Source organism: Vigna angularis, chromosome 7, assembly GCF_016808095.1.
Source record: "Vigna angularis cultivar LongXiaoDou No.4 chromosome 7, ASM1680809v1, whole genome shotgun sequence".
Lineage (NCBI taxonomy): Eukaryota > Viridiplantae > Streptophyta > Magnoliopsida > Fabales > Fabaceae > Vigna > Vigna angularis.
In genome coordinates, this window is record NC_068976.1 from 10,011,423 (window position 1) to 10,038,738 (window position 27,316).

General features: G+C 29.8%; 3 protein-coding genes and 2 non-coding genes across 15 annotated transcripts; 4 read left to right on the plus strand and 1 right to left on the minus strand.

Moving 5' to 3' along the window:
- The first annotated feature begins 3,956 nt into the window (after positions 1-3,956).
- Positions 3,957-7,088, plus strand: LOC108336365 (rRNA 2'-O-methyltransferase fibrillarin 2). The gene is made up of 7 exons (XM_017572796.2): positions 3,957-4,109; positions 4,593-4,903; positions 4,985-5,080; positions 5,178-5,255; positions 5,332-5,508; positions 6,420-6,488; positions 6,747-7,088. Exons 1-7 carry the CDS (start codon positions 4,094-4,096, stop codon positions 6,924-6,926), a joined length of 927 nt encoding a protein of 308 aa, XP_017428285.1. The 5' UTR covers positions 3,957-4,093; the 3' UTR covers positions 6,927-7,088.
- LOC128193422 (small nucleolar RNA snoR60) lies at positions 5,770-5,840 on the plus strand. Its single transcript, XR_008244643.1, has one exon. It is a non-coding gene; the product is annotated as a small nucleolar RNA snoR60 (small nucleolar RNA).
- Positions 6,052-6,122, plus strand: LOC128193421 (small nucleolar RNA snoR60). The gene has a single exon (XR_008244642.1). It is a non-coding gene; the product is annotated as a small nucleolar RNA snoR60 (small nucleolar RNA).
- Positions 7,089-17,914: 10,826 nt separating the features above from the next.
- LOC108338551 (glucan endo-1,3-beta-glucosidase 5) lies at positions 17,915-21,296 on the plus strand. Of its 2 annotated transcripts, XM_017575494.2 has the most exons (3): positions 17,915-18,198; positions 18,321-18,826; positions 20,033-21,296. In XM_017575494.2, exons 2-3 carry the CDS (start codon positions 18,486-18,488, stop codon positions 21,132-21,134), a joined length of 1,443 nt encoding a protein of 480 aa, XP_017430983.1. In that variant the 5' UTR covers positions 17,915-18,198; positions 18,321-18,485; the 3' UTR covers positions 21,135-21,296. The 2 variants fall into 2 exon arrangements, with proteins under 2 accessions (XP_017430983.1, XP_052736478.1); XM_052880518.1 differs by having other exon boundaries at positions 17,915-18,826.
- Positions 21,297-22,888: 1,592 nt separating this feature from the next.
- Positions 22,889-27,201, minus strand: LOC108336959 (uncharacterized). 10 transcript variants are annotated; one of them, XR_008250728.1, is made up of 10 exons: positions 27,103-27,201; positions 26,753-27,017; positions 26,313-26,375; positions 26,038-26,077; positions 25,410-25,474; positions 25,116-25,232; positions 24,715-24,843; positions 24,053-24,124; positions 23,499-23,549; positions 22,889-23,137 (listed from the first exon to the last, which is right to left on the minus strand). XR_008250728.1 is itself a non-coding variant. In XM_052880976.1 (9 exons), exons 1-8 carry the CDS (start codon positions 27,168-27,170, stop codon positions 24,065-24,067), a joined length of 807 nt encoding a protein of 268 aa, XP_052736936.1. In that variant the 5' UTR covers positions 27,171-27,201; the 3' UTR covers positions 22,889-23,137; positions 24,053-24,064. The 10 variants fall into 10 exon arrangements, 6 of the variants coding, with proteins under 6 accessions (XP_052736936.1, XP_052736935.1, XP_052736939.1 ...); XR_008250729.1 differs by having other exon boundaries at positions 22,889-23,147; XR_008250727.1 differs by having other exon boundaries at positions 23,499-23,591; positions 23,705-24,124.
- Between the last annotated feature and the right edge of the window lie 115 nt (positions 27,202-27,316).

Here is a 27,316-nt window from a genome sequence, read left to right on the forward strand (position 1 = left end):
ATGATGCAGTCATTTGGCATCCATACATTTCGCATAGACGTACTTGCCTATTCATGACCAAATCTATGATTTCGAGATGGATCCGAATAGGCGACATGATTCATCAACATTTGCCTGAACGCGTGTTGCATCAGTTCGATTTTCAGCAGATTATACCACGGTCGCATGAAAGTCTTTTGATACTAGACATTCCTGCAATTGATCTAAATTGGTTGCGGTATGCAGAGCATGTCATTACTAGTGTCGTTGAAGCTCATGAGTCCCCTGCGTGTTGTGTAGTTATTAACAAAATATTAACTACTAGTTAAAAAATAACACCTAATTAATTAACTAATACATCATAAATAACATAAAATATTTTAAATTAAATCAAAAGTTAAAAAGTTAACACATAACAAAATGTATATAATAAATACAAAATAACATAAAATATATTAAACTAAATACTTAATAAAAAATTACTCAAAAATAAATAAAACTTCATTAATATGTATAATATATATAAAAAACAAAGGAAATAGTATAATATATATAAAAAATCATAACACAATTAAAACAGTATAATATATATAAAAAATCATAATACAGTTAATAATGACAACAAAATATTTAAAAAATCATAACAGTGAAAAAGAATAACACATAAAAATCACCTAATAAATAAAACAAAAAATAAAATAAAACAAAAATTATTACAATTTAAATAATGACATAAAATATTAACATATTATAATTTAAATACAAAACATTTTAAACATATTTATTATAAAAATATATAACGAAATAAAAAACAGCATAAAACTAAAACACCTGAATAAAAGCATAAAACTAAAACAACATAAAACTAAATTTAAAAAATAGCATTTAACATATTATATGAATAGAAAAATCTTATAAATTAAATAAAAAATTAAGTCAATTAAATCATGTCCGTTAAGTTTTCACAAACGGTGTTAACAAATGCTAATGTGTTTATGCTTATATGCATTATTTGATTATGTGAATTTTTATTTAAATTAAAGGATTATGACGTGGCAAAATTTAATTGGTTTATGTTAAAATAATATATTAGGAATTGAAAAGGGTCATGAAAAGAGTGAATTGAAAAGGGAATTTGGAATTCGAAAACCATTAACCACCACTCGTTCTTCATCCAATCAGGCCATGGGTCTCGTCGCCAACCCTCGGTCGCGGTCAGAGCTTAGCCGGCGCCAATCACTCCTCGACTCTTTCTGTTCTTCATCGTCGTGCCTGAGTTTATTGTGATTCTGCATTTATTGATGAGAAATCAAGGATTTGCAAATCAGTGCTTGTGATGTTAACAGTAAGGATATGAGGTTGATCTATTTTGATATATTTGCCTTTTACTTGAGAAATCAACTGATTTGGTCCCTGTTATTTTTCTCGTTACTGATGGGACCATCGAGGATGAGAGAGAGATATGCAATTTTGTGAAAAGCTATGTCTGAAGTGGGCAATCAGTTCCAACACCACACATATGTACGTTTGGCATAGGCAAGATTTCTAGCTTCAGCTTTTATATATGCTCTTCAGAAAACAGTTTATGGTATATCATTAATTGGCAATGTTCATCAGACACTTTAAAGCTCTGGTGGATAGAGGGTCGAATCCTGAAAGTTGGCAGGCCTCTCATCTCGTTCTACATGTTCTATGAAGAATGAAATTGATCCCAAAGTGATCAACTAATAAACACCGTGATCAAGAGCAAATTGACTTTCAGATTGTATTCAATCAAGTGGGTTCTTTCAGGAGTAAAACATCTACAGTAATATCTAGCAAAGAGATAAATTAGTCACACTTGTATAGCTCTATGCTCCCCCCTTCTCCCTACTTTTAAAAGAAAATAAGAATTTAAATTCATCCATGAATAAACACCATGATTGTGCTCAATAGTCGAGACAGATCTTTTACAAGTGACTAAAAATAGTAAACTCTGTTTAGTGGTGACTTTTAAAGTAGTTAATAATATATTTTTTTTAATGATACAATAACATTATTTTTGAAATAAAGAATTTATTCCCCAAAGGCTATAATCATCTTATTAATAAGAAGTTAAAAGAATTACTTCACAAGTTTACTTCAAATAATACTTAAGGCATACATATCCCCAGCAACAATGCTTTGTGAATGTCCTAGATTTATGCAAATAACATTATCTTCAATACAATTCATTTACAACAAAAGGATTTATTTGTGCTTATTCTTCTGTTCCATGATTAATATGATTCAAGTCTTGTCTAAAGGTGCTTGTAGGAGTCCTTCAATATCTCAACTTCCATCTTGCAATAAACATGCCTACAAAGAAGGTTTCACTAAGTGCAAACTGAATGTACATGAAATCTTGAATCTAATGGCATCAAACTTTGCTAATTTGCTTCTCAAATTAAAAGCAATTTGCTCTAAAGTACAAGATTGGCCTATGACTTCCATTGGGAGACGTTTTTTTTTTATTTTTTTTAGGTTTAAATTCAAGAATCATGATGTTTGAAGAACGATTCTAGCTGCTAGTTATTTTAGCAGAATACTTGGGACAGAGGATAAATGCAAAAGTTATAGAAAGTATGAAATAAAAGATTGGCGATCAACGAAGCTCCGACCGCGACCGGCGGCGAGCGGCGAGGCCCATGGCCTGATTGGATAAAGAACGCGCGATGGTTAATGGTCTTCGAATTCCAAATCATTAATTCCCTTTTCAATTCACTCTTTCCCTTACCCTTTCTCAATCCATAATCCATTATTTTAACATAAACCAATTAAATTTTGCCATGTCATAATTCTTTAGTTTAAATAAAAATTTCACATAATAAAACAATGCACATTAACATAAACACGTCACCATCGACCCAATTGAGACATTTGAAAACTAGATGACCCACTTGAGATTCTCCAACAAATACGAGGATTATCCGATGATTTAAACCAACAAAATAATAAAAATAAATATGATGATAAATAATGCAATTTAAATAAATAAATATAAAAACAGTAAACAAATAATAAAAAAGCATAATATATATAAAACATAAAACAAGTCGAACTTCCAACTACAACACTACAAAAACCAGTGTTCGAACTCCGATGCATCTTAAACTGATCTTCCAACGCCGATTAAGGGTGCTAATGTGCATTTCTCTTTGTACTAACCTCGTGAAAGACTCTCGAAACGCCTGAATCTCTTCCAACACCTTTTTCTTCCATGAACCATCACAACACGACTACCACGATCACCCCCAATGTATCCTTACAATATAACCTCTCACAAATAAAACTCAATGAAACAAGGAAGGAAGAAATAAAACCGTGACAAAATGAGATGGGGTACATGACAAGCTTATAATACATGGTTAATAATGAAGAAATGAGATGGTGTGCATGCAAGAAGTTAGGGTTATAGTACAATAGTACAGAGTTAAGGGTTGTTGGTGGCTGAAAAATTCTTAAACCATCATTATACACTGTTTCAAATTTATTAAATAAAAGACAAAACTATCAACTGAGAGGTGTAAGGTGAAACACGTAAGGTAGAAGCAACTCTCCTCTCATAATCTTTTTAAATTGAATGTGTCACAAGAAACCTTTTATAAATCTCTTATAATAATCATTTAAATCCACAAAACTTTATATATCAAATAGAATAACTTTTTCTAGAAGAACTATGAAATGAGAATTCAAAACTCGTCAATAAAAAAGTAAAAGTACATTTTTCAAATATTAAAATCACATTTTATCGTGATCATTTATCACATAGTGATTTGTGTCACGGTGACATTTGAGATTATGAACTAAAATAATTAATGAAAAATTTATAAAATTAAAGCATATATTTTTTATTTCCTAAAAATGAAATGAAAGATCACTAAAGGAATATTGGGCTAATCCCATTAAAAAGTGGGGAGTGTATAGAAAATGGGCCGGATCATCTGGGTGTGATTGTGACCCGTTAGGGTTAAGGTGGTGCTCCGCTATTTGTCCTATATAAATTCAAAACCCTATTTCTTAAACCCTAACTATCAACTTTCTGCTATTCGATTTCCACTTCACCTGTAGCCCTTTGCAACCTCTGCTCTCCAAGATGGCTCCTCCCAGAGGTGATAATACACCTTTAATGCATTTGTTACCAAAAAATATTTTTTTTTCTTCTGGGCATTCAAACTGTGTAGTTTATGCACTTCACATTGAAACTTTATATGGTCATTGCTTGCAGATTCCTTGTAATTTGATGATTTTTTCGGTGTTTGATAATTTTTCATTTTGTTGATGGAGGAAATATGGTTGTTGTTCATATATTTTACATTTGAACTTTATTTAACGGTCATCCCGAATGATAATATTTACTCCTCTGCTTCCTTACTCTTCAATAAAGTTTTTCGGCTTGTGATAATTTTTCTGTTGTTGGTAAGAAAATTATGATTATGACATAAGAATTTTATGAAATGGTCTTCGGTGACAGATTTTTTTGCACCCACTCCTCTGCATGCTTTTGATTTTGTTTGTAATTTTCAGTGATTTCGTTTTTATTATAGAAGAATGTAGTAGTGGTAACAGCTTTCTTTTTGTTTAAATTTGTGCAGGTCGTGGTGGTGGTGGAGGTTTCAGGGGTGGTAGGGGTGACAGAGGTAGAGGAAGGGGCGGTGGTGGAAGAGGAGGAGACAGGGGTACGCCATTTAAAGCTAGAGGTGGTGGGAGAGGAGGAGGCAGGGGTGGTGGACGTGGAGGAGGTAGAGGTGGTGGCCGTGGTGGAATGAAGGGAGGGAGCAAGGTCGTGGTTCAACCACATAGACATGAGGGTATTTTTATTGCCAAGGGTAAGGAAGACGCTCTTGTCACTAAGAATCTTGTTCCTGGTGAAGCTGTTTACAATGAGAAAAGAGTCACTGTTCAGGTTATTTTCTTTCTCAATCTCCCGCTCCCTGTCTGTTTTTGATTTAGTAGATGAAGGTTCCAACGTAATTTTCATTATCAGAACGAAGATGGTTCCAAAGACGAGTACAGAATTTGGAACCCTTTCCGCTCGAAGTTGGCTGCTGCCATCCTTGGTGGAGTTGATAACATATGGATCGTAAGATTTTTACTCGTTACCTTTACACTGATTTTATTATTTCCTTTTATTCACTATTCTAACATTTTTCTTATTTTTTGCGTTGTACCTTGTAAAGAAACCTGGTGCCAGAGTCCTTTACTTAGGAGCTGCTTCTGGCACAACTGTTTCTCACGTTTCTGACATTGTTGGCCCAGTAAGTATATTCTGAATTACACAATATTAGTTTTGTGGAAAAAAATAGAAGGGATGATTATATTCTTTGTATACAGACAGGAGTTGTCTATGCAGTTGAATTTTCTCATAGAAGTGGACGTGATTTGGTCAATATGGCAAAGAAGCGTACTAATGTTATACCCATTATTGAAGATGCCAGACATCCCGCTAAGTACAGGATGTTAGTTGGTATGGTTGATGTCATATTTTCTGATGTTGCCCAGCCTGATCAGGTGTGGTTTAAATACCTTAATCATTCTTGAGAGTGTCTTCTGCCTCACCTTACTAGTTTTGCAAAACTGTGATTTACTTCAATCCTTGGGCCATGTGATTTGTTTATTGCTTTCAATTCATTCATTCTTCTGTTTGGTTGGCAAACACTAGCTTTGCGTGTGTATATTTTTCTTGTTTCTACACCTTTACATTTTGTTATCTTACTATTTTCTTCCTGTATTAAAATTTTATTTGAATAGTCTTTCCAATTGGAACAATCAGTGCTTCTGACAAGTTACTCGGATTCCCCTTCAAGACATCTTTGTTGATGCAGAACCGGGTTTCTGATGCACATTGATTTCAGTGTTTTAATATTGTTGTATAAAGAACTTTGTTTTTTTTTTTAATATTGGCTGTCTCATTGGTTTTAATTTTATTATGCTTGTTTGTGTACCGGTTTTGAATAATTAGGTCCGGGATTTTTTTTTAATTTTAGTTTTATTATTGAGTTTGATATTGTGTATTACTCATTTGTCATGTCATTTGTTCAAAAGAGTTAACATGTGCACATGACGAGTAACTCGGATTCCCCTTCAAGACATCATGAATGATGCAAACCCGAGTTTCTGATGCACTTCAATTTGTCTTTTAAATGTTTTTTTTTTCTTTTTTAATGAACAGCGTTCCACTGATATTTTTTTGCATTTTCCCCATTCTGTTTTAAGGAATGCTTTTTACATTTTAATATTTCGATGAATGATTTCCAGCTTATACATTTTACAGTTTACTTTTCTTCTCATTTTAATTTTTGGATTCTTTATTTTTTAACCTTTTGCTAGTAGAAATGGGAGATTAAAGCTCACTTAATAGTACAAAACTTTTAGTTAGTTTATATTTCAGCCTTGTTATGTATTTTTTTTTACCATTGCAGGCAAGGATTTTGGGGCTCAATGCTTCATATTATCTCAAAGCGGGAGGTCATTTTGTTATTTCAATCAAGGTATGATTCTTTCACTATATTCTGTAGTCTGGTCAATAAGGAGAACCTGTGAAAAAGGGTGATCGAAGTTTCCCACTTACTGATGCTGTTTTTTTAACATGGGTCTTTTATATAACGTAACACAAGAAACTTGTGTATGAGTAAAGGGGATCATCCTCTTGGACGTTGTTTATCGTTGTTGTTTGGTGAATGACTGTTAATTGTTATTTTGTGTGTGAATGGTGGTCACTTGCTAAATCATCCTCATTGGTTTGTTAGGCTAACTGCATAGACTCAACAGTTCCTGCGGAGGCAGTGTTTGAAAGCGAAGTGAACAAGTTGAAGGCTGATCAGTTCAAGCCATTCGAGCAAGTCACCCTCGAACCATTTGAGAGGGACCATGCTTGTGTTGTTGGTGGATACAGATTGCCTAAGAAGAAAAAAGACACTGCAGCGTAGATTTTGCTTAGTCAGATTAGCCACCAGGCGTGTACCAAATCTCATTTCATGAGACTTTTGTTAATCGTCTTAAAAGTCTGTCTTCAAACAGCTCTATTTTGACCAAAACTTTGTACCTTTAATAGTTAATTAATATTCAAGTTGTCTGCCGACACATTAGTATCTCTTTTCTAACTTCACTTTCCTCCTCTTATCCCACCTTTTGTTTTTATTGTTCACTCTCTCTGTCGCTCTCCTTTTCTGTTTATGGTTCATATTTTTTTTATTGTTCATTTTTGTTGTATGGATTTGATTTCCATTTGTTTATTTTCCTCTCTATTTTCCATTTTCTTTCGTTTAATAGATCTTTAATTTTTTTGGACATTAGGGTTTTCACAGGCTAGTTTTTTTATCTGTTTTATACAATTGTTGTATGTTCTTTCTCAGCTGTTTTACTTTATTTTGAACTCACCGTGTTCCTTTTTATGTAAATTATTTATTTTAACCTTTCTGTTATTCTTTATGTTTTTTTTTTCATGTTGTGTTGTCAACCTTTCTATTATTCTTCGTTCTTTTATTATGCAGCATTGATTGATTAATCAATGTATTTTTGGAGTTTGTATTGATACATGTGTTTGATGTGTATGGTTTTTTACACATTTTTTATTTTGTACCTTGCTGTCTTGTTTCATTTTTCTAATTTCTTTTGTTTTTAACATGCATTGGTCGGTGATTTTGTGTTACATATATTTGTGTCAATAAAATCATCACAGAAGAACACTCACAATTGTGGCATAAAAATCTATTTTTTTATCCACTTTAACATTTGTGTTATTATTTAATGTGATTTTTTTGAAAAATTGTTGTTTTTTAAACAATTGTTGGCTGATTTTATATGGGTTGACATAGTTATAAGATTGTTAATAGGGCTGGGCATAATTAACTTAACTGCACTAAACTATAGATTATCTATACTATATTAAACTATAAAAACTAAACTATTTTTACTGATAACTAAATTATACTATGTTGTGGTTTAGTTTTAAAAAATTGAACCTTTATAGTTACAGTGCTATGCATAAACTATCTCTTTTATGTTTATCTTCTACCATGCTTTGTGGTAAAGTCTTTTTCTATCATTTTTTTCTTTCAATCATCGATTCACTATGGTTATAAATATTTTTTGTTGATGGTCATGTTGACGTTCTATTATTACAATTTTAGATTTAATTTTCTCATATTAAACTTATAAGTTTTTATTTCTGATTTAATTTTAGTATTAATTAGTTGTTCTTAAGTTTAGACAATCCACAACATAATTAAATTGTAATGATAAATAATTATAGTAATGATAAATAATTTTTGTATTAATTTTTGTATTAATTAGTTGTTCTTAAAAAGTTAACTATTATTATAATAATTATTAAAATAAAATGATATTATTAAATTTATACTAAAATAATTATCTATTTTAAAAAAAACTAAATTTTATTATATTGTAATTATATTTCAAAAACTGGTAATTATTTTTATAACTTAATAAAATTAACTATAATTGTAAAAATAAAAAGATAAAAGTACTTATGTAAATAATTATAAAATATAATATTATATATATATATATATATATATATATATATGAGAATTCAGAAAAAAGGTGAGAAGAGAAGAAAGATGAGAGTTTTTATATTAAACTAGATAATTGTCAAAATAAAAATATTTCGAATAACGCAAAACAGAGATAAACAGAAATATTTTTTAGAGATTAAGTTTTTAATCTATATAAAATAATATATAAACAAATTTATATTATTAAATTAAACTATATTTAATATGAGAATCAAATTTTAGACATTTTATATTTTTAAATTAATAATAAATAGTAATGATAAATAATTATAGTTATTAATTTAATTTTAATAATATGATAAAATAGTACCAATAATATTTCATTAATTTTTTCAAATTTTTTATTATAATTATTTACTAATTCTAATTATATAGATTTATAATTTAATTTTTTTAAATGCTGTGATGTTATTGAATATTAATTTATTTGTTTGTAATTATTAAAAAAAAATCAAATTGAACTAATTCTTTTAACTCTATCGATGATTAGCCATTGACAGTTGTACTAGTGCAAAACTACATTTATTTATTAGAAAAAGGTGCATTGTAGTTAACTGAATTGTTTTGTAGTTAACTGAACTAAAAAGTAGTTTAGTTCAGTTTTTGTGAACTATTTTCTAGTACAGTTCAGTTTTTTTAAATTATTTTATAGTTAATTGTAATAGATTTATAGTGCAGTGCAAATAATGCAGTTTGCCCACCCCTAATTGTTAACACCAAATGAAATAATCTACATTTTAAAGTTATTTTTTTTCCTTTATTAAAACGAATTGCTGTGTTTTTTATTCTTCACAGTTATTCCTATTTTTACAACATGGTCATCTTAAATCACGCTTAACGGATTTTTGTTACTTTTTTATTATAATTTTAAATTAATAAACTTATATTGCAAACCAAATTTAAATTTAAATTCATATTTAAACTCATTTAATATTATTTCTTATTTTTATATGATTAACGGTATATCATTTTAACTTTAAATTTAAATTCATATTAATATTAATATCGTTTGAACCGGAAAGAGTGTTTCTTCATCTGATTGATTCAATACCCATCATGCGAAATTTCAATTACGATTTATTTTTTAATGTGTTTTAATTATTATATGCCTTTTTTTCTTCAAACCTATTCCTATTTTTATTGTTAATAGGGTTTAATTTTTATATTTATGATTCAAAGTTTTTTTAAATTAATGTTATATAAATTTAAATTTAAACTTATATTTATTTATGTAATATGATATTAATTTTTATATTCTTAACGTTATATTAATTTAACTTTAAATTAAAATTCATATTAATATTAAATTCTTATTCTTATATAATATGATCAATTTTTAATGACATGATATTACATTGATCACTTCTTTTTTTATAGGTAATATATTCGTTCATGCAATTTTTATGACTTTACTTCTTAAATTTAATATTTGCTATATTTTTAACGTAGGTAATAAATTTTAATTCATATTTATATTATATTTATGTAATATGTATTTTATGTAATATTAATTCTTATTCTTATTTATTATTATTATTATTATTCTCATGTAATATGTAATTAATTTTTTTATATTATATTACATCGAATTTTGAATTGAACTGAATTTGCATTACGTTACTTTTTGAAAATCATTTTTTTTCATTTGTCCTTAGAAATAGATTCATGTTTATTAATCTAAAGGAGTCATGTGAAATGTTAATGTTTATTTCAAATTTCAATGTTTATACATTGGAAAACTAAGCTGCGGTTTCTTAATTAAATGATTCAATTAATTTAAATTTGGAGAATGGTAAATCTCTTTTAATTGAGAGATATTGAGAAATGTCTTTTAAATCCAATAGTTTAGGAGAATAATAGAGATACAGATATTTAAAATCAACATATTGACATTTCTGCAATTTAATCCATGAGATCATTACCAAAAAAGACTACAAATGATAATTGATTTCTTTGATGTTTCCTTTACGACAATAGATTTAAAATTCTAATAGATTCAAAAAAGTTTGAAAGTGTTATTTGATGTGCAAAGAATAAAAAAGAAATCAGAAAATTATAATTATTTTATATTTGTACCGCTTTTTAATTTATATGACTAAACAACAACAATATATACCTCTTTATAATCCTTTTTCTTTAATATATTATGCTGTCCTTTCTTTAACATTGGTATTTACTATTTTACCCTTTATTTAAATTTGATGTTTAGCATTTTGGAAAGTTTTTTATTTTTGAAGTCGAAAAAGTTTGTTTAGAAAATGTTATTTCAGAAAGATCGTTTCAAAATGTATTTCAATTGTTTTGGAAATTTCATTGTGAAAAACTCATTTATAAATTCTAAACGACTTTTTCTAGATAGTTTGTGAAATATGTAATTTGAGTGACTTTATAGAGTTAAAAAGGTCATTTCGAAAAGTGTGAGGGTGTGCATAAAGTAAAAGCATATAAATTTATAGGTAATGAAATTCTCTTATTTCAAGAATGAGTTGGTAATTATTGCAAGTACCAACTGTAATTGCCCTGAAATCGATCTATAACATGAAAACTTTATCATGGAAAGACGACAATTTTATATTTATTTGACACGTATAAAAATATAAATTTTTTATATTTTAAAAAAAAGTACACTAAAAAATAATATTAAATAAAAAAAAATTTATGTATTATCAAAATATATTTTTTAACTTTATTTTTTTAAGGCTAACCTTTGAAATTAAAGTAGAAGATTGGTGAAATAAGTTGGAATTGTGATTTGAATAAAGATGACGCAATGAAAATAAAAGTAAAGGGGTTTATTGAATTGGGTTATCATAAATGGGCAACATTAGTTGTTGAAAAATCAGTAAATGAAGAAACTACTTGCTCTTCAAGCTACACTCATAATTGAAAGCAAGGAAATCAATCAACCATATAAGACCTTCAAGACAACCATCAAACACAAAAGAAGATGATGTGAATTGAATTTTTTTTTATTGTTAAGTTATCTGGTTGATATTTAAATAATTTATTTTCCAACTATTTAAGGATATTTGTTAAAAATATTTCGATGCTGAAATAATTCAGATAAGATGGGTTAAATAATTAATATTGTAATAAATATATCGTAAAAAATTTTAATAACTATATTTTTAACCTGTATTTTTCTTTTCTATTTAAATCATTGATAATGTTATTTAAATTGGCATATTCCTGTTCAGAATGTGTATATTATATCCAGACATATAGTACAATAAATATTAAAAATTCAAATAAATTTAAGTAAAGTGTATAGCTTGTAGATGAAGATGAGTGAATGGTTGATATGTTTTGAAGAAAAATAATAGACAATTGATGCATATTTCAGTTCATGAATTCAATAAAATGGAAAAGTAGGGCACATAATGCAATTCATTATTAGTTTGGGTGAATAAGGCATGTACTACTGTCGTGTCTATTTTCGTAGTTACTCCAAACAGAGAACTCTTTCTAGCCGCACAATTCATTTATTTAGGATTTAATAATGAAACCATGGGACCAAAAATGTTCAAATTATTAAAACAATACCAAGTTGCCGTTTAATTAATTAGGGTTGCGTGCGGAGCTTCAAATATATATAGTCAAGGCACGTGAATATTATTTTTTTTAAAGATTTTGGACACAAAAGAAGATTATTGGGGTCTTAGGAAATAACAATGATATCAACTTATCATTCTTTTAAATATTTTATTATTAGCTTCTATCACATATCTATTTAATTAGTATTCAAAATCAATTACATTCTTTATAATCACTCAGAATGCACTGACCAGTTGGGATAGCATGTTTTGTTTTTTTTTTCTGAATTAAAAATAATAACTAAAACAGGTGGGTTTGGAGGTTATTTTGAATTTTGTGGTGGTTTCATATTCAAATGTCATTGTTCATGACACTTAATTATTCTCCTCTACTGTCTATAGTGTTACCTAGTTTTTTTTTCCAAAAAAAGATACACTTCTTCAGTTTTAAAATATTATAGTTTTTTTTATTTAAGTATTATTTCATGTATTGATTTTAAATGGAGATGTTGATTATGATCTAATAGTGTGCAGACAAGTTTGATGTGATAAAGACGTTTATAGTTTAAAATACTATAAAAGTGGAAAATGTATGATCAGAAGGTGACCCTCACTTCTCCTTTAGTACCTAAGCTACCAAACTAGTTGTTTTGTTTGTGACATTAAATCCTATGCATATGTTGATTTTTGTTTAAGTACTTAATGTCATACATAATTTAAAGATGCTTAATTTTTTGTTTTGAGTGACGAATAAAAGTGAAGAAAATAAATGTTATTTGAAAATCATGTTTAGTGTACTATATGATTGTTTGGTTAACTATAAAAACACATCAAAGTTAGAAGTAGTTAATTATTTATTAAAATATTATTAAGTGTATGTTGAGTGTGAGCAATGTTTGTTGTATATTAACTGTAAAAGATTATCCAACTGGAGGGGACGTGGTGCTACTTGACAGCATCAGCAATGTTTGTGGAATATATATTGAGTGTGAAGTTTTATAAATTATTTTATATCAATTTAATAGTAGGTTCCAAAATATATTCAACTTGAATTTCTCTACCGCATGTTTTTAAATTACTTTAATATTATATGAGAAATTAAGTTTAAACCTAAAATTAGAAAACTAATTTATAAAATAATATTTACTTTTTTTTTATTTTAGAAATTTATCTTATGTTTAGTAAATATGAAACGTCAAATAACATGAAAGAAAAGATATACCTATTTATAGGTAGCTGTTTTAGGATTGTATGTCCTAATGAAAATGACATTTGCTTTTATGTTTATTCACCGAGCAAATTTCTGATAACATAAACGTCAGATTATTTTTCTAATAATATGTTTGTTTATTTAAACTGCTTGCTTCTATAAGTTTAAGTTATTTTATATAATATTTTCATTTCATTCAAACCGAAAATAATTAAAATTTTTTGTTTAAATAAAAATTATATTTTATATTTATTTTTTATTTAATTACATAAATGATTTTTTCATCAAAATCAAAATAAATGAATATTTAATAAATAAATTAAACATTTTATTAGTTAAATTTTTATTCTAGGATATTAGAATGATAATATAATACGAGTAATATACAAAAAGGGAAAATAAAAATACAAAAAATAGTGTATGTGTATATTTATTAAAAGAATATATTAAATACTTTATTCATAATTTTATGAGAATGTCAAATTTTAATAAATTCTTTCAAATTTGTATTGAAGTTACTACTTTTTTTATTTAAATGCCCTTGACAAATACTTTAGTGTTTTAATGTTGTTTATTAAATGTAAATCTCATTCATTTAGTTTAGTTTATGGTGTTTAGTAAGCTAAAACCTAATCAAGGTGAGATATGAAAATAGTTAAAAAATTCGAAATTCATACACTGCATGACTAAATTCTCTTATTAGATAAGATAAATGAAGTCTAATTCTTTTTGAGATGATTAATTTTATAATTTAATCTAACTTATCTTTCTTTATTAAATTGGGTTAATTTTAACCCTTACAAACTTATATTATTAAAAATTTAACTTTAATTATTGCATTTAAATTGAAAACGGCCATTCTTCTATTTTCTCTTGAACCAAATTTATATAAAACATATTTAATGCATATTTATTGAAACAAGTTCATACATAGACTGTGAACTATAAATATAAAAATTATTCTTAAATTTTCAAGACATTAAAGTATAAATAAAAATTATTAAAAAGTGAAATATATTAAAAAATTTAGAATAATATCTTAAAAAGAGTATAGCACAATGTTATCTCCCTAAATTAAAATAGAAGTTACATTATAACTTTCGCCATAAATATTGTATACACACTACACAAATGCAAATCTACATGTGTCCATACTCCCTAATCTATAATTGTTGAACTCTTCCACTTACATTTATTTATGTGTAGCACACAATATGAAAATTGTAATCTGCATACAATATGAAAACCTTGCAAATTAGGGTAAACTAGTATGATTTTATAAATCAAACATTTCGGATACAAAACATTTTAGGATTTGATATCCTCTCACGTCATAATTGATAATCTTACATGAATAATTTGTAAAACAATAATTATTACTGATATTCTTCCTTCAGAAGACTTATATGTTAAATTAAATTAAAAATTTTGCACTTGTCATATAGTCTTTCACTATATTATGACATAAGTCTTGACTCTATTTGGCCTGACCTCTCAAGAGCTAAATTGTGTCATATGACATGATAAGTTCTCTCACTTAGTGGGATATAGTTCTTTTTCACACCACACTCCAAATGCAATAACCTCCATACACTCTCACAAACTAATCTTTATCTATTAGAGCATGATAATCACTAAACTGAGAATAATCTTCTTCAGATTCTTCATTCAATACATATCTTACAATCATGCAACATAGTATTTCTTAATTGGAAATAACTATAACTCTCATCATACAAAACAATAATCATATAAAACAATTATAAGATCAATAGTATATTATGGCATAAGGCCATACTCTACTAAACCCCACATATCAAAATAAAACTTTATCTCACTATTAAACTATATTATAGTTTACGAGATTTTTTTTTTCTTAATGAGCATATAAGCTCACCTAGCTAGACAATCCTAGGAGTTTTTAAATTTTAAACACTTGTCCAATGGTCCTCGTCACTTGCCTAACAAGTCACTCCTAGAGGTGAGCTCTTATAGCAAAAACTTGGCTTATGACTAAGTATTAGAGTGAAAATTCAACAATTTTTCCCAACAAGATTAGGCATTGTCCAATGGTCCAACAACCATGAGTTCTTTGACTCGTCCAACGAATGGAACGACCTAGACTCTTTGGAATTTAAATTTTTTATTTTCGTTTAATGGCTGAATGACTTGCCTAACGAGTATGCATAACTAAAAAAAATTGATAGATATATATGTTTGGTTTTATTGACTCCAACTAGTGTTTATATCTCTTTTTCAAGCCTCAATAGATACATTTTGGTTATAAAACATAACACCATGAACCAATTAACCAAAATAATATATATATATATATATATATATATATATATATATATATATATATATATATATATATATATATATATATCCTCAATTTGATCATCAATCACAAAGAATCATTCAACTATCCACATTAACAAATATTCAACAAACAACTAGATTTTTGATACATCATATCTCATCATATAAATAATTAATTAACACTAATAATGAATTAAGTAATCAAAGAGTTGGTTTACCTTATCTGAAATTGAGCTTCCAACTCGCTAAGCTCTAAGGGTTTGATTGTCCTGTTCACTCAGAATGGTGAAGATGGATTAAAAAAAATTGTGTTCACTTTCAGAGATAAGTGAGGAATAAAATGGAAGGATTTGCGGGATTATAATTTTATTCAATCACCACGGCAGTGCAAAGATTTAGAAGGAATGACGAGTGAATCTCATTTTTAGCCTTTGATAGATAATTTTCATACTTTTATAATAATAATAATAATATAAATAATAATAATAAGAATAAGAATAATATAAATAATAACAATTATCATTTTATATTACTTTAATAACTAGGGGCATTTTGGTAATATTCAATTTTTACCATTAAACCATTTTTTATCTGTCACATCGGTCAAATCCTAAACTAATTTTCATAAATTTTACTTCCAAATCCATTCTTACTCACCTCAAAATCCACTCAAATAAACAACAATTAATTCACTCCCAATTTCCCTCAAATCCATCTACTCACTCTCTCCCAAATCATTCCTCCAAAATAAACACACCATAACAGTTTTCAATCTCACAAGATGTTCTACCTATAAATAAAAAACTTAGATCGATCTGAATACATCTTAGCAATCTTAGTTAAACAAATATTCATTTGAGCCTCTAGAGCCACATGCAAAGGTTCCTAATACATGTATGTAAAACCACACAAAAATGACTCAAAAGAAAAAAAAAATTATAATAAGTTAAGATTTTAATATTTACGTTATGACTTCTATAATCCTACCTTCAAATAAATGAATAAATTGGTTAGAATCTTTAAAAAATGTAGAGGAAGAAAATATAATAACTTTTGTAAAATAAAACTTAATTAATTGATTTTTCTATTTATAATTGAAGGAAGATAAAATAACCTAATTCCATTTATAAAATTCACTACTCTACTCTTATATATAATATGAAAAACTTGTGAATCATATGATTGTGTTGGAGATGATAGATTTAGTAAACTTTTTTGTTCTCATTTCCTTTCAAAATTTTTAATATTATTTCTCAATTTCTTGTTTAGTTTTAATGTAGTTTTCCATTTTTAGTAAAAGGAAAGGAAAACAATGAAACTCTTTTTCTCAACGCCACTTTGTTATTTATGATGTCATGTCATTCATTATCCCTAAATGATGCAACATCAATTTAACAATGATCACATTAACTAACTTTAGTAAAAAATTAAAATTATATTGAAACAAAAAAAGTATAAAACTGAAAAGATCTCATCCAATGAAGTTGTTTTGGAATTTGGATGAGCTGAAGAGCAAGGAACTTTTTGTTTGGATAAGCCAAACACGACACTCGGACAGCGAAGCATTTGACAACTACCGAGGGAGGAGACAAATTCCTTAAAGCCTTAAACATTAAGATTATCAATACATACGCACGCCTTCTCTAATTATTATTTTCATAAAAACAGATTCTAAACTACTATTATCTTATTAAACCTTTATCTGCTTATACCCAAATACCTTACTCTGCTATCTGTACTCAATAAACCACTTTACTTTTATCTTAATTCATCAATTTTCTTTTCTTTCATCTTTTAATCAACTATTAATTTTCTTATTTTAAGTGTTATCTTTTCTCCTAAATCATCTTTAAATTAGTAAAGCTATATAAAATAATTTTAAAATATTAATATTTTAATTCTTCATTACGTTGATGTATTTTATTGATATTTAGAAATTAATTTGATTATTTAGGAAATATTTAAAAGAGAGTACTATTCTAAACATCAAATTGAATAATTTTTTTCTAGATAAGAGAAAAAAAACATGTACAAGGTTAGGTTGGTTAAACAAAGTGTTATTTCTCACCAAAATCAAAAGAGAACATTGTGCAGTAAACAAGTCTAAGTTAAAATTATTTTAAGTAGTTTTTATATTTTATTTTTTACTTTCAAATAAATAGAGTAGTTGGGAAACACAAACTCATTAGTTTGTTTTAGTAGAAAAATATAGGCTATTAATATTATTATTATTATTATTATAAACTCAAACCTTTTAATTAAATGTAGAGTGAGAAGCCAAGTGAAATTTTCTGTAGTTTTTCTTAGCAAAGTGAGTAGCAGTTTGCCAGACATGTTTGGTTCTTCACCCAAAGAAAAAAGATTCTTTATTTACTGTGAAACTTCACTCTCATAATTCCATAAGGCCACTTTCTCTCTCTACTCATCCCTTCTTCACTTTCTCTCTTTACTCTTCTGTGGAAGCAGCAAAGCCAATTAGTAAAAAGTTTCTGCAATCCATAGAGATCTGTTCTTAGCTTTTGTGCTTGGCTTTTGAAGGCTTCAACTTTGTTGCTTTCTGAGAATTTCCATCTGGGGCCTTCACTTGCCACTTTCCATAGTTGATTTCTTGCTTTTGTGTCATCCTTTCACCCTTAATGTTTTAACTAAACTTCTTAACTGTTGATGGACCAGTCTTCTGCAATCAAAACTTTTTCACTCTATTGTTGATCTGTTTTTCAGATTCTGCTATTTTCAGCATGCATGTATTTCCAAGGCTGGTTGCAAAATCAATCAACAAACTTGCTGAAACCCAGGAATAAAAAAACCAACTTTGGGTTCTGATTTGATATACTCTTAAAAAGTGGTGCTGGTTCTGGTTATCTTTGTTCAGTTTTTACTGAGTTGATGGGGTGTGGACGGTTTAGGGGGTGCCTTGTTCTTGTGTTATGTGTTGTATTGTTGGTGGGTCTAGTGAGTGGGATTGGTGTTAATTGGGGCACACAATTAACCCACCCTTTGCCATCTTCCACTGTGGTGAAAATGCTGAAGGACAATGGTATTCAGAAAGTTAAGCTTTTTGATGCTGATCCTGATATTTTAAATGCTCTAAAGAAGTCTGGGATTCAGGTGATGGTTGGTATACCAAATGACATGCTCTACACATTGGCCAACAGCATGCAAGCGGCTGAAAAATGGGTTTCCAAGAATGTTTCAGCATTCGTCTCATCTGCGGGTGTGGACATCAGGTAGTTTACCTTTCTCTCTATTTACTGATTTATGTTGAGTTCCACCACTGCATTATGCAGCTCACAACTTTAAGCATGAATGCTTGTAATTGATTTATTCAGCTATGTAACTCTGCATTTCATGTTATGCATGGACTTTGTTAAGCTTTGACATTGGAGGTTTTGTTAAAAACTATGTTATTTGATTTAATGGTTTAGAGAATTAATGATGTAGAGCAATTATAGAAGAAAGCATTGCAAAGAAACTTTCAAATGATGGAAATTACTTATCTTTCCTTGATTCACATTTAGTGAAATACCAGGTGGAATTCTTTCCAATGTGTTTGGCATCATAAAAAAGGAGAACTGATGTGATTTTGATTTGATTTAGAAATCAAATCTGACCAAGTTGACTGATTTTCTATATGGACAAAAGGTAAAAGGAATAATGAGTTCTTTGAGCTCTTATCTATTCTCAGCTAAGTGGCATACCCCTGTTTCTTCGTTTACAAATGAATAGATCATGCTATTTGAAACTACGAAGTTGGTGTTCAACTATCATTTTTGTAGCATGATCTTCACAGCAATGGTTCATCTATATTATGAGTCATTGTAATATGAGTGGTTGTTCTTCTTTGGTCCATATTATCCAACATGAAAACTTGCACACAAATTCTCATTCTTATTGAACAGGATTTTATGGTCAGTCCACTGCCTTTTTTTTATCTCTGATGAATTCTTCAGTCCTAGATGAATAAAGTTGGGAACGTTATCTTAGATGTACTTCCTTCGAATGTGTGTAGTACTAATGATCCTCCTTTTCTTGAGACCACTCTTGTTTTGACTTATTGTGCGGTTGTTTGCATGTACTGAAGTGATGATAGTTGTTTGCATGTCTTGTCTACTAGTATTAGGCCATAGGCAACGTTGGATGAAATTAGGACATAAAAGTAAAACATGGTTTATGAAATATATGATTATTTGTTGCAATTGTAAAATTAAATGGTTGCAATTGTAAAATTAAATGGTTGCAAGGTCAACAAAAGGTTGTCAGAGATCTAGTACTATCTCATATGAAGTTAAGATTGAAATCTGAAGAATAAGAATCACTGTGACTTCCACTTCAGAAATGATTATATCCTCCATTGTCAAATTATTCCCTATTCATATGGCAGTGCTGCAATTCCTACTTTTTCTCAAACAATATTTCTTTGTAATTTTTTCAAGGTATGTTGCAGTGGGAAATGAACCTTTCTTGTCAACATACAATGGTTCATTTGAAACCACAACACTTCCAGCTCTTCAAAACATCCAAGCAGCTCTAGTGAAAGCTAGTTTAGGCAACCAGGTTAAAGTCACGGTGCCTCTAAATGCTGATGTCTATCAGAGTGCACAAGTACCCTCTGATGGTGACTTCAGGCAAGACATCCATGATCTCATGGTGCAGATTGTTAAGTTCTTGAGCCAGAACAATGCCCCATTTACAGTGAACATCTATCCTTTCATCAGCCTCTATGAAGACCCCAATTTTCCTGTTGATTATGCCTTCTTCAATGGCTTTCAATCCCCCATCAATGACAATGGAAGGATCTATGACAATGTCTTTGATGCCAACCATGATACTCTAGTATGGGCCCTGCAAAAAAATGGTTTTGGAAACATGCCTATAATTGTAGGAGAAGTAGGGTGGCCTACAGATGGAGACAGAAATGCAAACCTTCAATATGCGCAACGGTTTAACCAGGGCTTCATGTCGCGCTACATGGCCGGAAAGGGGACACCGATGAGGCCTGGTCCTATGGATGCTTACTTGTTCAGTCTCATAGATGAAGATGCCAAAAGCATTCAGCCAGGTAATTTTGAAAGACATTGGGGTTTGTTTTACTATGATGGACAACCCAAGTACCAGCTTAACATAGGATCAAGAACCAATGGCTTAGTTGGTGCAACTGGGGTAGCATATCTGGCCAAAAAGTGGTGCATTTTGAAACCCTCAGCAAACCTCAATGATGACCAAGTGGCACCTAGTGTGTCTTTTGCTTGTCAGAATGCAGATTGTACAAGTCTTGGATATCAAACTTCATGTGGTAGTTTAGATACTCGTGGTAACATTTCTTATGCATTCAATAGCTATTACCAAAGGAATGATCAGATTGACAGTGCATGCAAATTCCCTGGCCTTTCTGTTGTCACTGACAGAGATCCTTCAACTGGAGATTGCAAATTCAAGATCATGATCCAGACAGATTCTGCTGGCATGCTTGGGAATGGGAGAATTTGGCATCTCAGAATGGTACTCTTGGCATTTTTGTTTTTCACTCTTCTGTGACCCTAAAAGATTCTTGGTTTTTGTTTTTATTTTTGGAGATGTAGACAGTACTTCATTTTTCATATTCAACATGTGTGTTGGAGCTGATATATGAAAAATTGTTGAAGATCACCTAACCTTCTTTAATAGTTGGCAACATTTGTTTCAAAGTGACTTTTGCTACATGAGTCTTTCATTTCTAAGCCTATTGTTTTGGGATGAGATTCTCTGGAATAGAATATTTGGTTTGGTTGTTATTGAACTTTTTCTAAAATAATAATTTATAAAACTAGAGAGTTTAGTAATCTTTCACTCAATTATATCAGAATTTCTTAGAAAAGTACTTATAATCTCTTGCAGCAGCACCTTAATCTGGCACTTGAAAAAGGAACATTTTTATTATTCTCATGCAAATGTAAAGTTGACAACTTGAAATTTAGGTCATATGCAACTTATTCTGTGACTTGACAGAGGAACAGTTTTATTATTCTTATGCAAATGTAAAGTTAACAAGAAATTTGGGTCGTATCAACAAGGAACATTTTCATTATTTTCATGCAAAATGTAAAGTTAACTTGAAATTTGGGTCATATGTAACTTATTTTTTGACTTCAAAAAGGAACATTTTTAATTATGAGGTGTTGATGAATTATAATAAGAGTAATAAAGATCATAGCTTTTTGAATAAGTAGGGAATAGAAATAGGGTGGCTAAGAAGTGCTTGTGTGGTGAAAAAGTGGTCATAAGACCAGTTTAATTGCTAAAGTGAACTTTTGACTTGATAAGTAGACATGGGTAGGGGGCCAAACTAATTTTTTTTCTTTTATAATAGATGGGATAAAAAAATTTGTAATATATTTTATTTATTGAAAAATCAATTAATATTTTATCTATTTAATATAAATTTATTTATAAAAATGATATCTTTAAAATATTTTTTTTTTCAAAACTTTTTAAGGTAAATTATACTTTATTTCATTTCAAAACTTTTTATCAAAATGTCTACTCTCACCCTTTTTTTCTTTATAACAACAACGAACAATGAGCCTCCATATGAGTTTCATGATTCCCTATTGTATCCAGAAAGAACATCTTATTCGAAGTATAGTCAATAGCGGAATCTATATTTTTTTTTCTTTTAAAATTGATAGATTAATTCATAGGGTAATTCTGGAAGATCAACCCCATAAATATAGAATTTGGAGAGTAAATTAACATATTCTAGACAAAGTAATGTGTGGGTCATTTCTGAATCATCTAATCTAGAAGTGTGTTTATGACTTGTAGAGTTCACAATTTGTAATATATTTTTGATACTTTTTCATTAGAATGTGTCCATATTGTTAAATATAATCACCATACATATTTCTAAGTTCTTCAATCCAGACGGCTTTTTTCAGATCATGTAATCCGTAAAAAAAATTCAAATTGTTTTATAAAAAATATCAAATACATTTATTTTGATTTTCAAATTACTTGTTCTAATGTATTCTCAAATTGTGTAATGAAAAACTATAGGATCATTCAGTCCAAGATCTCTCCAGAAAAACAAAACTTAGGCATCAAATGACAAAAACTTACTTGAAGAATCAAGAATTTTAATGAGGCACAATGAAGATGAACAATAGGAGAGAAATAATATACAACAATTGTGACACAATGCTTTGATTAGACTGACACTTTTATTTGAGAAGCAAGTCTATACAGTTGTTGATAATTATATCACTTAATTTATCAGTATGTGTTTGCTCTTTCAATAATTACAAATGCAAATGTTGATCAATAAAATGTTACATTTCTTGCTTTCAGCACAAAATAGTCCCACAAATCCTATTTTCCCTTGTTCCCTGTTTTATTTTTTCCACCACAGTTCCAACAATTGGATTTTGAAACAAATCTTTCCCAAACTACTCTTTCTATGATTGGGAAAACCATGACTTTTGAGCAGTAAAAATGGAGTATTATCTGGAGGAATTCGCTCTCTGGGAAGTTGTGGAAGAGGATTGAGAAATACTTCTGCTGCTCTGCATAATTCTACCATGGGCCAAATCAAAACTCATGAGGATAGAAAAACAAGGAAGGCAAAAGCAAAGATGTGTCCTTTTATTGGTGTTTCTCAGATCATCTTCACAAAAATCACAACTTTCAAGTTGGTGCTTAATTTATTGAGGGAATTTCAGTTGCAAACCATGAAAATTCTAAGACAATCAAGAAATAGTACACAAATTATTGGCTATTGTAAATCAAGGGGAGGAAGACCAACTGTTTGTGGCCACTTGTTTGCGGCAAGTGCAACCAAATGGTATAAGAAACCGTGCATTTTTGTCTTGGTTTATGCATTTCACAAATGAAAAGAGCTACAAGATTGAAGATTTCAACACTAACCACTTTATGGATTATGATGATTCAATCCACTTCGTTTGTGTCCCTTGCAACCTAACAGTTATTGACATCTCATATAGCTATTTCATTATTTAACTGGACAAAAAGTTAAACCCAAAACAAATTCAGTGCTTAAAAATAAAATCAATAAGAAAAACCATGTAAGTTCTACAGAATTATAAAGTATTTTAGAGGTACAAAAATCTCACTACATTAAGATCCATGCTGAGAATTAGGTGAGTGCAAGAGGCACCAGAAAAGAAGAGAGGCTGTACTGTACATTAAAAAGTTGAAGATCAAGATTGTATTTGATGATACTTTTATGTATTCGATTTCAAGGCTGTACATATATGGTTTGAAAGCATAACCATAACTTCTGGTTCCATCCATTTACATCTCTGAACTCGAAAATTAACATTGCTATGACCACCTACATCGTACAAGTGTCTAACAGAATTCATGATAGCATGTAGTAAGTAGTAACCAGTAAGTGTTGCCATCACTTTAGGTGTTCAAGACCAACGAGGAAAGAAAATTTAATGTCGACGATGATGTACCGTATGAGCGAATTATGTTACTTTGCCATTCATTTCAAGATTCCGAATATGGTCCCTAGATCTTATGTCAGCCTGCACTTCAAACAGAGGTGTAAAGAACTGGATACTTCTGATTTCCAATAATTGGAATACAGCAAGAGATTTATTTGTTTTTTTATGAACAAAATATTTCCAGAAGATGTATGATGGAAAGCATAACCAAGTAAATTATCCAAGCAAAGTGATTGGTAAATTAGTCTAGCTACAAGCATCTGCCACCATGAACTTTTTCAATACAGTGTTAATAAATGACATACAGAAACATTTAATGCATTGCCAATCTGATAACTTGTAATAGGAGATTGAGTTCAACCAAGTGCAGGCGAACAAGAAGTGCAACTCAAAAAGAGCAAAAAAATTACTGCATCTTCGGGCTATAACTAATAAGCTGCAAATTTCAAGTAAATCCCAAACTACAAAGTGGACTATTAAAATAAGCCAACGAGTCAGTATTAGCTTTATAGAAGTTAAAGGATTAAAAGCAAAAAAGGCAGAAATAATCCCTTTAAAGGTCTGGTTCGTGTATTCTTTCTTTAATTTCATTGTGACAAGAGATGTTTGTATTATACGTTGATTTGAAATAAAGCAGGCATTAAATGCTTTCAAATGGAAGATAGTGTTACCTGTCTAATTGGCTCAGGCACACGAAACTTGCAGGTCTTCTGAACAATCATAATGGCAGTCTGAAGTGATATCATATGACCAATTGATATAAATATTGGCTTTATGGATCCCTGTGTAGATCTCATGGCCTGGACACAAGTGTAGCAAGAAAATAAAATGTTAGAGCTTGGCCAATCAATATCTCAATAAAAATGCTTCAAAACACAAAACTGAACTTAGCAGCTTTTGTAAGTTATAAAACACAACTGGATTTAGCAGTTTTTGTATGTTATGCATGATAACATTTAATAAATTGCTCTTCGTGAGTATGATAAAATCTGTTGTAGTGGCATATGATTGTGAGCACATCCTTATTATAAAAAATAAGGATGAGTAGAGTACCATTAATTCAAGTTCTTACCACTCCCCATATTCGCCCAGAACAACCCACCAAATTAATAAATTCTTTCGAAGAGTTTTCTTCAGCACCAAGAAGTTTTGTCACTGTTGAATGAGTAAGACCATCCACATGATGCAACTGGAACATATACAGCTAAAGAATTAAGGACCCTATTCAGTATTTCTTGTTCTTAACTATAAAAAATAACTATAGAATCTCTGAAGAAATAGAGAAACATGTCAAAATCTCTTGAAAGGTAATCGGTACTAGGGCACATGAGATGAGAGATCAATAAGTGATACTATCAATACTAACATTCTTTCCAATCCCAATTGTTGGTAGATTGGCCTCAACTCCAATATGACAGGCCAGCCCAAAACCTGCAAAAGTTAAAGGCTTAGAAAATTTCAATGTTAAACACAGGTAGCAAGCAAAAATTTACATGTTATGTTAAATAAATTATAACATATTCAGAATAACTTAAAATAACTTCAACTTTCTCAGAGATAGTTCCAATTGATAAAAAAATTACTAACATTGGAAGTCGAGTCATAAACGTCATTTGGATGGGATGGATACAAATTATAGCCAGAAATGGCTCATCAATGGGAGTAATTTTCTTGTCAGTGAAATCTGACGTTTAATGGCTTTTGCCACTTTTCGTTATACCAAACATCATTTGCTATTGAATGTTACAAAGTGATCAAATTTTAAAACAAGAGCCAACCAATATATTAAGTTGGAAAATGACTGGTTCAATATTTCATTAGTTTAATAGACCAGTAAAATATAAGAAACAGTACCTCTGTAAATATCATATTCATAAAAGCTAAGTAAATTCTTCTAAATCACATTTTCAAGAAAAGGAAAAATTATTCAATAAAAGATCTTGTGCATGACTCTTATATGGGGGATGCACAATATTCTTTTGTAAAGCACTTGCCTCTGGGATGAAGTATTCCATTTCCATCAACCAATAACAGCTGTCAACAACCATCAAAACCCTATTCAGGTGATGAAACTTAGGTACAAAAAACATCATAGATTGCTATAAAACTCCAACATAATTACCAATCTGTTAAAATTCTGCATATCTGAGATTTTAGTGCAGCTAATAAGATTGGCCCCAGCAATGTGAGTGCTGAGTAAAATAAAACGAGCAAGTTTAAAAGGTGACAAATTCATATGTACTTTTCTTAATGTAATGAACAACATTACCTGAGGGTAGAAAGGATTATCACTCCTTTTCATTTTCTCTAGAAGCTGTTGAAGAACTGGGGCCTATAATTATAGGAGCAATCAATATAATAGCGGAAACAAACATTTTAGAAACTAGAACAAAGAAGCCCTTTCTCATGAGGTAGGGTGGACTACATAATGTTCTATTGTAAATCATGAACATAGTTAAATTACAAACATAACTCACATACCTCCTTAAAAATAGTAAAACCAACATTTAAATAGGTTCTAATGCATTTATGAGGTTTGGACCAATAACCCTCTACAAACTAGTCAAACCCTCCATCACTAACCTGACCCCATTGGGTTCAATTCAATGTTATCTACAGATAGCATCATGATTCATCATAAAATAAAATCAAAATTAAATCTTTTTGTCATATTTCAAAATTATCAAATTGGAAGAAAAGAAAAAGAACCTCTCTAAATGCAAGGAAACCAGGCACATAAGGAACTTGGAGAGTGACAAAAGAGAAGTCCTGATAGAGAACTTGGAGAGTGTGGAAGTCCAACACCACAAGGGTGCCACATGCCTTTGATGGATCATCCTTTGAAAAGCTAATGTCAACCCCACCAACGCATCTCAATTCTTCTCCCTTCTTATAACCAGGTTCACCTTCGCTGGATAATTTCCATGAGAAACTGTCCTCTGTGATCAGCTTTTCCCTGAGAATGTCTTGTGTGCTGAAAAGCGTGATAGATGTTAAGGATTGAAAGAAAGGGAATAAAAAAATTTGAATTGTGGAATGTAGAATTGTAGAGACGTAACGTTATCCAAGTTTGGTGATCTCGCCAAGAGTCTCGCGATTGTGATGGTTCTTCAGGTGCTTCTTCCATTGAGCAACACAAAAACCAGAGCTGTCTGAACTCTTTCTCGTACGCTGTCCTACTCGCATGTTGGGCCGATACCTATAGGCCCAAAAGTGGCTCAAGGACTTTTAAGTCAAGTAGTTCATCTTTTTCTCTTCGACTTTTGTTTTCTG